This window comes from Geotrypetes seraphini, chromosome 3 (genome assembly GCF_902459505.1).
Source record: "Geotrypetes seraphini chromosome 3, aGeoSer1.1, whole genome shotgun sequence".
NCBI lineage: Eukaryota > Metazoa > Chordata > Amphibia > Gymnophiona > Dermophiidae > Geotrypetes > Geotrypetes seraphini.
The window spans coordinates 403,770,034-403,783,113 of NC_047086.1; the positions used below are offsets into that span (position 1 = coordinate 403,770,034).

Consider the following 13,080-nt stretch of genomic DNA (forward strand, 5'->3'; position numbering starts at 1 on the left):
TGTCTTATTTTCTATCCCATTCCTAATAATTCCTGTTTGCTTTGATGGTCTTCACCACATACTGAGCTGAAGATTTCAACATGTTGGCCACAATGACAGCTAAAACCTTTTCCTCGGTGAGACTCCTAGCAATCATATAGCTATAATTTGGGTTATTCCCAATGTGCATCAGTTTGAATATGACCATTTGGATGCCCAGTTTTCCAGTCTCTCAAGGTCATCCTGCAATGGCTTTCAATTAACAACTGTGAATAGTTTTGTGTCATCTGCAAATTTAATCACCTCACTTGAGTTCCAATTTCCAGATCATTTATAGATATATTAAATAACAAAAAGCAGATTAAAATCTGTTTTATTACTTGAGATCTAGCTAGGTTCTTGGGATCTGGATTGGCCACTGTTGAAAACAGGATACTGGGCTTGATGAATTTTCAATCTGTCCCAGTATGGCAATTCTTATGTTCTCCATTCAGGTCTTTATCTGCCATCATCTACTATGTTAACAGAACATTGCTCAGGTTAAAAAATGTTTTTTCACCCTATGGAAACTTTGTACCATTAAACATTACGTTGATTTCCTCTCTTTTCGACTACTGGTTCAATCTTTGATCTTAAGTACCCTAGACTATTGCAATATCTGGGAATCATCATGGACTCTACACTGTCCTTCAACGATCACCTCAACTCCTTAGTAAAAAAATGCTTTTTCAACCTTCACATGCTAAGAAAAGTCAGATCCTGCTTCAACCAACAACACTTCGCTATCCTCGTTCAATCCATTATTCTTTCTAGACTGGATTACTGCAACTCCATCTACCTAAGCCTAACAAAGAAAAGTCTTCTCAGACTCCAGCGGATTCAGAATACCGCGGCTAAATTAATTTTCGCAAAAAGCAAATTTGACCACGTCTCCCCGCTTCTATCTAAGCTTCACTGGCTCCCAGTTTTCCTCAGGGTCCACTACAAATGCGCCTGCCTAACCTTCAAGTCTCTACACGGCATCCTTCCTCCCCTGTTTCCACTATCCTGGCTCTCCGCAAATCCCAACTCCACCAGATCCTCTCAGAAATTCATACTATCATTCCCCTCCTTAAAAGGCATTTCCCATACAGGTAAACTTGGAACATCCCTCCTCTTCAAGATCACCGTTCTGTGGAATAGCTTATCCGCCCCTCTCCGGAGTACGACCTCCCTCCAACGCTTCAGAAAACATTTGAAAACTTGGCTTTTCTCTAAAATGTAACCACTCCCTCCCTCTCCTCTACACTTAATCCCTTCTCTCTCCCCTTATTACCAAGATCTTCTTCTTCCCATTGTAACTCCTTTCTTTTGTAATTCCTGTAAACCGTGTCGAGCTCTACTTCTGTGGAGATGATGCGGTATACAAACTTAAGGTTTAGTTTAGTTTAGTTTACTTGGGATCTTTTAAGAAAACCATCAAACGACTGAGAAATGTCCAGAATGCTGAAGTCCGTCTCATCTTTGGCCTCAGGAAATCGGATCATGTAAGCTCTTATTACAAAAAAACTACTCTGGCTGCCTGTGGAAGCAAGGGTCATCTTTGTTTGCCTGCCTTTGCTTCAAAACCAATCTACCTGTCTCACCATTTCGAATTTCCAGGCACAACCTGTACACGTAACGCTTACTTGTTCACCTTCCCATCATTGAAAGGCTGCATCTACAAGAGATTCCTTGATCGAACACTATCATTCCAAGCAGGCAAATGGAAGAAACGTTTAACCAACTTTATTTCAAACCCCTCTTTTTATCAAACTTTCAGGAAGTCAATCAAAACTTATCTTTTTGACAAATTTCTCTGACTCCACTTCTGCCCTGATGCATTCCTAAAACACTCCCAGATAAACTCAATTAATATTAACATGCTAATGTAATTTCGAAAGTTTTTTGTATTATCGCTGTCTGTATACAGTCTCTTCCTCTGCAAACCGCTCTGAATTTGTGGTATTGCAGTATATAAAAATAAAGTTATTATTATTATTATCCTGTGACCTGTTAATTTTCAAAGGAGTGTCTCATGAGGAACTTAACTTTTTGTTGGTTAGAGACTTCTTCCAACATGCATGTTTCGCTGTCGGGCTATTTCAAGGAATTGTCCCCTTACTCAACCAGGCCCATCACTTCAACCTCATATCTCGCTCCACAAAAGTTCCCAGCCGACATAAGTTGAAAAATATATGCTATCTACAGGGCAGTGACCACTACTGATTGCATAGATATTGGCAATATTTAGTCGGTATTCATAGAGCTGGGTGGTTTAAATTAAGAGAACTTCTTTTGCAATCTAAATTGCACTGCATGACTATAAGGAAAATGGCTGAACTTGGCTATCTGTAGAGTTGATAACTCCACCAAATCGGCCCTCTTAATCAATTTAATTCAGTTGGACAGCCAACATTTATAAAAATACAAAAAATGGGTAACTAGTTTATAATTACTGACCTCGGCAATGTCATCCAGGGCTTACTCATATTTTGCATTCACCGAGATGCGCACCAAAATCATCACAAGTTGCAAAAATACTTCAGACTTGAAGCTCACCAAGACATTTCTTTTGGACTTCCAAACAAATTTAACTTCCAATAAATCATCATTATTTTAATATTCAGAATAGATTGAAGCACCACAGCCAGCATTTTTTTTAAAAATGTTGGCCGTTGTTTTCAAATATTGAGCCATTGAATTTTTGTTGGGAAGTTTTGGGGAATTTTCTACAAAATCATGATTTTGTCCCTTACGGATTCTGCAGGTTTAGAGTCTCTTATAAATCTCAAGAGGAGGGGAACAGAATGACCAGATCCTCTGCATGGATCAGTGGTTTGCAGACGTGTTCTATGTGTCGTTGTTTTGATGCGTATTGCGTATGTTACTTTGTAATCCGCTTAGAATTGCTGGATATGTGGAATATAAAATAAAATTTAAAAAAAATTAACTAAATGTTAGAGAGAGAATGGGCTCAGATTTGCAGTAGATCTCTAGAAGATTTTGATTCTTTTCCAAGGTAGGGGATAGAATGACCAGATCATCTCCATGTATCAACCATTTGATTTTAAGGATCTTTTCAGTGGTGTGCATACGCCAGAAGAAAAGGGACCTAGGTGTAAATATTATAGGGGCTGGGATGCAAGTTATATCTTGATGCTTGACCCTCTCCAGCACTACAAGAAGAACACGTCATGTCCATAATTGTTCTTAGAACCATCTTCCTAGCCCTAAAACTGAAGAACACTGAAGCTAGCCTTCCTTGGAGTCTAAGTACTGGTATATCTTAACTTCCTTAGCAGAACACTGATCCCCACGAGACAAAAATGGGAATTTAACAAAGACTCCTATTTCTCAATGTGTTGGGACAAGAGCCAAGAATGGACAGTTTGAAAACATAAGCAAAGAGTCGAAGATAGGCTGGTACTTACTAAAGGACGTTGCCAGTGTACCCCTCGTGTTTTTCCCGAACCGGGGCCCAGTTCCTTGAAGCCAATGGAGGAGCCAATCGCTGGAAACTGAGGGTCTTCGAAGAGGGTCCCACTCTCCAGACACTCCTGCTTCAGGCTCTCGTAATCCTGATTCAGGTATTTCACAGCATTATCGAACTGTCCCACCCCGTCTGCTTTCAGCCGCTCGATCTGCAGCTTGGATGCGATTCCTCCAAATGCCAACATATTGACAGCTGTGCAGAAAGAGAGAGAAATAAATGGGAGAATATCACCAGCAGATATGCAGAGAGGAGGAGGAGCCAGTGCCGAATAATAAACAGCAGGATTATCACTAGAAAGAGAAGGAGGAGTCGGCACTGTGCAATAATAAACACAGAAAAAGCGGAGTTATTTACCTGTAACAAGAGTTCTCTATGGACAGCAGAATAAGTCATCCACAGTAGATGATGTCATTCATCAACGCCATTAGATGGAAATACTCTCTAATAGTTCAGAGATCTTTCTTTTTCAGATCCCTCTGAGCTTGTACAGTGGCTATCCCTGCTGAGATACAAACATAAGGAAGTTCTTCTTCACTCAGAGAGTGGTGGAAACCTGGAACGCTCTTCCGGAGGCTGTTATAGGGGAAAGCACCCTCCAAGGATTCAAGACAAGGTTGGATAAGCTCCTACGGGAACAGAACATACGCGAGTAAGGCTAGACTCTAGTAGGGCACTGGTCTTTGACGTAAGGGCCGCCGCGTGAGCGGACTGCTGGGCACGATGGACCACTGGTCTGACCCAGCAGCGGCAAATCTTATGTTCTTATTTATATACTGCCTAAATCTAAGCAGTTCCCAGGACAATATACATAATATAAAGCAGAGAGACATGTTCTTCAAGGCCTCCTCAGTACATGATTTGCCTAGATGTTACGTGAATGGCAGTTCATAAAACCTCCAATCTAGCATCTAATTATTTGCCTGCCATTAGTTACAGAAAGACTTCAACAAATAAATGAGGTTTTAATAATTTTTTTAAAATTCCAGATCCTAGCATCGTTTGCTTTTTTGGCCCCTTCCGCACACTGGACAGAAGATTTCAGTGTATTGTCTACGATGACACCCAGATTTTTTCCGGCAACTGGTAACCTATTCCCCCCCTTTTACAAAACCGCAGAAGCAGTTTTCAGCGCAGGCCGGCGCACTAAATGCTCTGCGCTGCTCCCGACGCTCTATTTACCCTCCTCCATCGAGAAAAAGGCCATTTAATCCTACCTCTCTGGTTTTCTGTCTAATAAACAATTCCTAATCCACAACTGAACATTGCCTCCTATCCCATGACTTTTTTAAATTTTCTCAGGAGTCTCTCATGAGAAATTTTGTCGAAAGCTTTCTGAAAATCTAGAAACACTACATCAACTTATCCACATGTTTATTCACACCTTCAAAGAAGTCAAGCAGATTGCTGAGGCTGAACCCATGCTGAGTCCGAAGTCAGGCTTACTGGACTAATTTTCTGGATCTCCCCAGAACCCTTTTTAAAAATTGGCATAAAATTGGTCACCCTCCAATCTTTATGTACTACAGACGATTTTGGTGACAGGTTACAGATCACTAATAGCAGATCAGCAATTTCATGTTTGAGTTCTTTCAGTACTCTGGGATGTATACCATCCGGTCCAGGTGATTTATCACTCTTTAACTTGTCAATTTGGCATAGTACATCTTCTGGGTTCACCGAGATTATTTTCAGTTCCTCTACATCATCACCCATGAAAACCATTTCTGGTTCAGGTAGATCTCTTATATCTTCTTGCGTAAAGACTGAAGCAACAAATTCATTCAGTCTCTCTGCTATGGGCTTATTCTCTCTGAGTGCCCCTTTTGCTCTTTAATCATCCAACAAACCCACGGATTCTCAGAAGGTCTTTTTGTTTCTGATGTACCTAAAAATGTTGTGACTATGAGTTTTTATCTCATTGGCAAGTTTCTCTTCATATTCTCTTTCAGCTTTCTTTATCAGTGCGTTGCATCTAATTTGCTAGGGCTTTTGTTGCTTCTTCTTGTCTTCATATGGATCCTTTAAAGGATGTTCTTTTGGCCCTAACAGCTTCTTTCATGTCACCTTTTAACCATGCCAGTTTTGGTTTTCTCTTCTTTCCACCTTTGTTAATATGCAGAATGTTTTGTGTGAGACCTAACCCTCAGAAGTCTGGGGACTTCAAAAGAGTTTAATCAGGTCACCCGTCATGGCCTTTAGTGGGGGGAGACCCCAGAAGGTATGAGGTCATGTGCCCATGTTTCCCAGTAGGGAAGAGCTGGTCTGAAAGCTTGTTGCCAGAAGAAAGGATCTGGCGAGGTGGGTCCCTGCTAACGACAGCTCTACTGAATATTCGTGTTCAATTTGATTCAGCTCCGAATAGTGCCCAAAATATATTATACTTCTCCCTCCATTTTCACGGTTTCAGCATTCACGGTTTCAATTAGCTTGCTGGCTCCTCCCCCCAAATTACATCAGCTTGCATAGAGAAAACGCTGATTCCAAGCGTTTACAGAGAAAATAGCTGACTCCCCAGCACTTTCTTCACCATGTTTTGCCTCTCCTTCAGGAAAAGGGCCAAGTCTTCCACCATGTTATTCACGGTTTCACCATATTCACGATGGTTTTTAATAGAAAATAGCAAATAACATATGAAAAAGTTATTTGCGGTTTTTCTGTATTCGCGGGTCTGTTAATCCCCTATCACAGCGAATACGGAGGGAGAAGTGTATTCATATTTGGCCAAATATGAATAATCTGGGGCTCTAGTGAAATAAACACATGGTCTCTAATTTCACTTTGCTTCATTTGTTATATTAAAGCTCAATTTTCATCATTTCTATTTGGACAAATAGTAAACTATGCTATTCAGTAGAGCTGTACAAGTATTGACCCTTCCTGGAAGGCTTTTTGCCTGTGGGAACAGAGACAAAAGAAAGAGCAAAGTAAATAAAAAGTTGACGAGAGTAGGATAAAGCATCTACCTGGGAAAGGCAAATAAGTGACTATATGCAGGAAGTGGGCTTGCCTGAGCTTGCCTGGCATGGATAAGCACTGCACATGCTCAGAGGGATGTTTCAAAAAGATAAGCTCTCCGGTCCAATGGGAGCCGTCAGATGACGTCAACTAAATGTGGTTGATGCATCCTGAAGAGAGAGAAAAAGAGAGGACAGAGGGAGTGGAACCCGAATGCAGGAGAGAGTGTGACCATAAGAAAGGTGGGGAAAGATAGACAAAGAGGAGCAGCAGATGGTGCTTTTTATAATTTAGATTCCGCATATCCTACAATTCTATGCGGATTACAAATTATTCAGGTCCTCAAGCATTTTCCCCTAACTGTCCCGGTGGACTCTATCTAATGTACCTGGGACAATGGGGATTAAGTGACTTGCCCAGTGTGGGATTTAAACCCACAACCTCATGGTGCCGAGGCTGTAGCTCTAACCACTGCACCACACACTCAGCTCCTCCAGGCTGCCTGGTTGTTCCTGGGTATATTTCGCAGCTGATAGCGGGCAATCACTCCTTCTCCTTTCACCCTTAGCTGGCTTGTGCCCTCGATGGGAATTGTATCATCTCTCCTCAGTTATACCTAAGGATGTACCAAAGCCTGGGCAACCTGGACTCCTCTTCTCAGGAGCCTCTGTGCAGCTTAAGAAAAGGCGGGATATCACCTCTTTACAGGCCTCTGTCACTGCAGACAGATAAGCAAATGCCCACCTCATTTTCTATATCCACTGCTTCTCTCCTCTGCTCTTGCTACCTCCCGTTGTATCTGTCCGACTGTGGTCAACGTCTGCCACTGTTTGCGTTCCTACCACCTCTTTCCTCCAATTTCCTACCAGAACACCGGTGCCCTTGAGTTTCTTTCTCCGAGGGAAAGAGAGGAGAGACACAGCAGGGTGACGTAACTCGCCTTAGCTTGTGTGTGCAATGCATTCATTGATCCACTTTTGCTCTGGCACTCTTCCACTGGAATTCTTTTCCCTCACAGTTCAATTCTTCAATTACTCCCCAAGTGAAAGTCACAGACAAAGTGAGACTGCATCAAAGCTAGAGCATCATCTATTGGCCAACCCTGCCCCCCCCAAAAAAAAAAAAAAAAATCATTTAGCAGGGCTGAATCCCAGCCAAATTAAGTACCACAAGACTCAGTGCTGCTTCACAAAAACACAGAAGTACACACCTGCTTAATCCCCTCAGAGCAGGAAATCTAGTGAATCATTAAAGCACAGAGCCAGGATGCCTCGAGATTCTGGTTCTAAACTTACCCCATCCTTCAGCTAGCTCCCAACCCATCTGTTGCTGCTCAGATTATCCATTTCTTGGGGCACAGATTCAATAACTGTGCTAGGTACATGGATAATCAAGATACTAGGGGGGGGGAGGGCACTCATAGAGATTTGGATGATCTGGGAAGTTAACAACATAAGAATTGTCATACTGGGACAGATTGAAGGTCCATCAAGCCCAGTTTCCTGTTTCCAACAGTGGCCAACCCAGGTCCCAAGTATCTGACAAGATCCCAAGTAGTAAAACAGATTTTATGCTGCTTATCCTAGGAAGAAGCAGTGGATTTGCCATCTCAATAATGGCCTATGGACTTCTCTTTTAGGAAATTAGCCAAACCTTTTTTTAAACCCCGCTAAGCTAAATGATTTCACCAAATTCTCCGGCAACAAATTCTAGATTTTAATCACACATTGTGTGAAGAAATATTTTCTCCTATTTGTTTTAAATTGACTACTTAGTAGTTTCATCACACGACCCCTAGTCCTAGTGTTTTTGGAAAGAGTGAACAAACCCTTTCCACTCCATTCAGTATTTTATAGACCTCTATCATATCACTCCTGAGCCGTCTCTTCTCCAAGCAGAAGAGCCCTAGCCACTTTAGCCTCTCCTCGTAGGAAAGTCGTTCCAAACCTTTTATCATTTTTGTTGACCTTCTCTGTACCTTTTCTAATTCTGCTATATCTTTTTTGAGATACGGCGACCAGAACCGCATACAGGATTCGAGGTGCGGCCGTACCATAGAGCATACCATACGAGGGCATCATAACATTTTCATCTTTGTTTTCCATTCCTTTCCTGATAACATTATTTGCTTTCTTAGCCGCCGCCGCCGCACATTGAGCTGAGGGTTTCAACGTATCCTCAACGATGACACCTCAGAAGGACAATTTTCTACGCCTTGGTAATGCAGCACTGAAGTCCAAAGGAGATGTTCGGCGTTACCTTCGCACATCCAACTGCAACCCATCAGACTGTTTTAAGGAACTAAATTATACTCCATCTTAGAGACAAATATCTCAGCTTCTCAGTAAATAGAATTACAAATTTATCCCCAAGCATTTGTCTGAAATAACAAGGATGTGGAACAAATCCAGTGCACGTATCACTTACTTGTGACTGATTTTCACCAATCTGTTGTATAAACCACCAGCCCCCCTCAACCTTGCAGGCCTTTATTTGGGGGGGAGGAGGTTGGATTTAACGCATGCCTTTTTCAGGAGTAATTCACAGAGAGATACATTTAGGGAGGAGGCATTTCTCTAACCCCGAGGGCTTGAAATCTCAGCTTGTACACAGCTGAAGTGATTCTACTGCTGGTCCTGTTCTCTCCACTGACTGAGCTTCCTCGGGGGAAATAAACTGCTCTCAGGCACCTCAAACTGCTCGACTTCAGCTCTCTGCTAAATATCTGAACAGGAGCCAAGAAGCAGGTCCCAAGTGCCAGAAACATAATTGATCAGACAAAGCACGAGGGCTTCAGAAACCTGTCCTGTAGCACTTTTGAAAGATTATTTATTACTTTTGAAGAAAATGCAGTGCATAATAGCAAGAGTAAGCCAGACACAGGCAGCAGGAAAAACATTCAAATAACAATACATATTACGGTACAGTGTGCTATGTATAATGTCAACACGATATGCAATAAAACGGCTTAATAGATAGCATAGGGTGGAACATATATAAAACAGACTAACAGGAGTTAGAATAGATAGAGAATAAGGGGGATTAATGGCAGGAAAATCACATGTGAAGTCAGAAAGGTGCAAGAATAGGACAGACTATATCAAGAGCCTGAGACTGCATGAACTGTGAGCATCCCCACACCAGCACTGCTGCATCATTCCTTAAGTGCCTCCTGGTGGGAGAGTCTGGTACTGCAGGAGAAACGAGCCGCCCCACACCAACACTGCTGCACTATTCCTTACAGTGCCTCCTGCTGGAAGAGTCAGGAACTGCAGGAGCAATGAGCTGCCCCACACCAGCGCTGTTGCATCATTCCTTAAGTGCCTCCTGCTGGGAGAGTCTGGCACTGCAGGAGAAACGAGCCGCCCCACACCAACACTGCTGCACTATTCCTTAAGTGCCTCCTGCTGGGAGAAGCTGGTACTGCAGAAGCAATGAGCCGCCCAACACCAGCACTATTGCAACATTCGTTACAGTGCCTCCTGCTGGAAGAGTCAGGAACTGCAGGAGCAATGAGCTGCCCCACACCAGCGCTGTTGCATCATTCCTTAAGTGCCTCCTGCTGGGAGAGTCTGGCACTGCAGGAGAAACGAGCCGCCCCACACCAACACTGCTGCACTATTCCTTAAGTGCCTCCTGCTGGGAGAAGCTGGTACTGCAGAAGCAATGAGCCGCCCAACACCAGCACTATTGCAACATTCCTTACAGTGCCTCCTGCTGGAAGAGTCAGGAACTGCAGGAGCAACGAGCTGCCCCACACCAGCGCTGTTGCCATCATTCCTTACAGTGCCTCCTGCTGGGAGAGGCTAAAACTGCAGGAGCTCTGAGCACCCCCCATACCCTGCTGGGGGAAGCTGGGACTGCAGGAGCTGCTGGGTGGGTTGTCCTTAGTTGTGCTATGAAGTTTCACACTGCAATGATAAGCTCATGGCAGCAACTGTGCTGCTCTGCCTGCAGCTCCCAGTGGCTCAGTGCTGAGGCAGCAAAATGCAGACTTCCATTAGCAAGAGTGTATGAGATCCAAGAATTATCTCCTCTTAACACCCGACCCTTTATCCCCTGTGAACAAACAGCAGAGTGCATCTGGGGGGAGTCCTGGAGAGAGAGAGGTAATGCAGAGAGGAGATACACCCCAGCGTTCAGACTTCTCTTACTGTGATCTCCATTCAGACAGTTTTCCTACTCTCAGGCATTCTAGCTATGGGCCTTGGACGTGTTTCTTGTGTTCTTGGAGAGTGCAATCTTGTACTGAAGGAGGAAGGAAGTGTTTAGCTCTAGAGAAAGGCGAGGAAGCACCCTCTCCTTCTCAGCACTCACATAGGAAGAGGGCAGCTAAGCACTCTCCCCCACCTTGTAAATGTCTCACAATCAACAAAGTGGGGGTGGGGGTGAGGGGGAGGCGCAGTGGTCAAATCCACAACCTCAGCACCCTGAGGTTGTGGGTTCAAACCCACACTGCCTCTTGTGACCCTGGGCAGGTCACTTAATCCCCCTATTGCCCCAGGTACATTAGATAGACTGTGAGCCCACCGGAACAGACAGGGGAAAATGCTTAAGTACCTGAATAAATTAATATAGACCGTTCTGAGCTCCCCTGGGAGAATGAATAAATGAATGACTGTCAGTTTCCATCAAGAACTGCAGTACCACACTGAACACCTTTGGGGAAGGAAGTTCCCCTTCAGCTTTTGCCGAGGTTTATGTAAGGTAACTGGAGAGGTTGCAGCGATAGGGCTGTCCACGGACGGAGGAGAACGTCACTCACTTTTCAGGCTTGTAACTAGGATGAGAAATGTCCTTCTCCGAACCTCCTCTTCTCAGTTCGGTGCGCCTGGGTGGCCATTCCTTCCAGCATGAAAGCCCAAAGCGGCAGGACCACAGGACTATGAGGATCAAACCACCAGCACAGAGATAGGAAAAGGTTTGGAAGGAAACAGACAAGTAGGATGGCACTGAAGAGCCCACAGAAACGTCAGTCAAAACTCATCACAGCACAGTCTGGCCCCCCTCCCTTGATTTCTTCCTCTGCACTTATCTAGGCTTTCTACTATTCCAGGACGGTTTCTTGCTTCCGCCAGTTTCCCTGGGAAGCCGTTCCATGCATCCACCCCCTTCCCATAAAGAAATATTTCTCGTTACTCCCATCCTTGGAGTCTGTTGTTCCAAAACTGCCCTCCTGCCTAGAAGAGTTCGTTCCTTGGATCGGAGGAAGTGAAATGCCCATATTTCCTTTGCATTTCTCCTCTCCTACAGATTTACCACATAAGAACTGCGGTATATAAGACACTGGATTGTATTGTATTTAGGTCCTTGTGGCTCAAGGAGCCCAAAAGTCACATCTTCAACACGTGTGAACAGTCTACTGCAGGGGTGTCCAATGTCGGTCCTCGAGGGCCGCAATCCAGTCGGGTTTTCAGGATTTCCCCAATGAATATGCATGACATCTATTAGCATACAATGAAAGCAGTGCATGCAAATAGACCTCATGTATATTCATTGGGGAAATCCTGAAAACCCGACTGGACTGCGGCCCTCGAGGACCGACATTGGACACCCCTGGTCTACTGGGTCTGAATGGAAGGAGATGGTGACTGAAAGAAATGAATAAATGATTACCTAGAAAATCCAAATTCAACAGGACAACAGAAGCGGTAGCTGCCTGGGACTGGAGGTGTGAGGAGAAGTCTCGAGGGACGGGCCGGGGCTTGGTAAGGAGCAGCAGCAGCCGGGGCCCAGCCAGGAGAAGGGAATGGAGCTTGGGAGGGCACGGTGCGCAGGACTGAGTCCAAGAGGAGCTGCTGGGCCAGGAGGAGTCGGCGGATACAAAACGGAGAAGAGGTTGCAAGTGAGAGGGGGAAAAGGAAAATGTGAAACGTTTTGCTTAGAAAACTGGTGAAAAGCCTGCAGGTAGAATTACCTCAACATGCAAGCCTCATTACAATTGCTCCAGATTCCACAGAGTGGGAGTCGGGTCTCAATGCCGGGTCTCGCAGCCCAGATTTGGGGTTACCAACAGTCCGTGAAAACCAGACATCCACAAGAACACCATGAGAAGAGCCCTGAATTTAATTCCAGCTCACGTCTTTCACTCCTTGGGTTGGCTGGGGACAGGGATGAAGTGGGGGTATTCATAGGAGGAAGAAGTGAAGTGATTAAATCTGCATATGACAAACTATTCAGACAGAAGCGTACTGTGAAGACTGGGCATCGAAAGGCAGATTAAACTTAATGTGGACAAATGCAAAGTGGGAAGAATAAGCCAAAATCATAGTTAGGGTCCACCTTAAGGGTTAGCGCCCAAGAAAAAGATCTGGGTGCCATCTTCTGCCCAGTGTGCAGCTAAGGCCAAAAAAGCAAACAGGATGCTAGGAATTATTAGGAAAGGGATGGTAGGCAAGATCACTCTGTATCACTCCATCGTGCGATCGCACCTTGAGTATTGTGTTCAGTTCTGTTCTCCTTATCTCAAAATAGATATAGCGGCACTGGAAAAGGTTGAAAGAAGAGCGACCAACATGATAAAGGAGATGGACCCCCCTCTCATACGAGGAAAGCCTAAAGAGGCTAATCACAAAGGGAACCCTGGCAAAAGCACAGACACATTCAGGACCCATGAGAGAAAGGAAGATCAC

The 13,080-nt window shown here is 44.3% G+C and overlaps 1 protein-coding gene across 5 annotated transcripts in view; it reads right to left on the reverse strand.

Annotated features, from left to right (window-relative positions):
* Positions 1-13,080, reverse strand: part of CAPN11 (calpain 11) — a 148,724-nt gene that overhangs the window by 102,852 nt on the left and 32,792 nt on the right. For 4 of the 5 annotated variants that reach the window (XR_004538739.1, XM_033936851.1, XM_033936852.1 and 1 more), the window contains one exon: positions 3,432-3,685. Coding sequence is in view for 4 of the 5 variants with exons in the window: in XM_033936851.1 (XP_033792742.1) it covers positions 3,432-3,685 (254 nt within the window). In the remaining variant the exon portion in view is untranslated. Of the gene's footprint in view, positions 1-3,431; positions 3,686-3,847; positions 4,119-13,080 lie in introns of those variants that run through there. The other variant, XM_033936853.1, reaches the window with a different exon arrangement.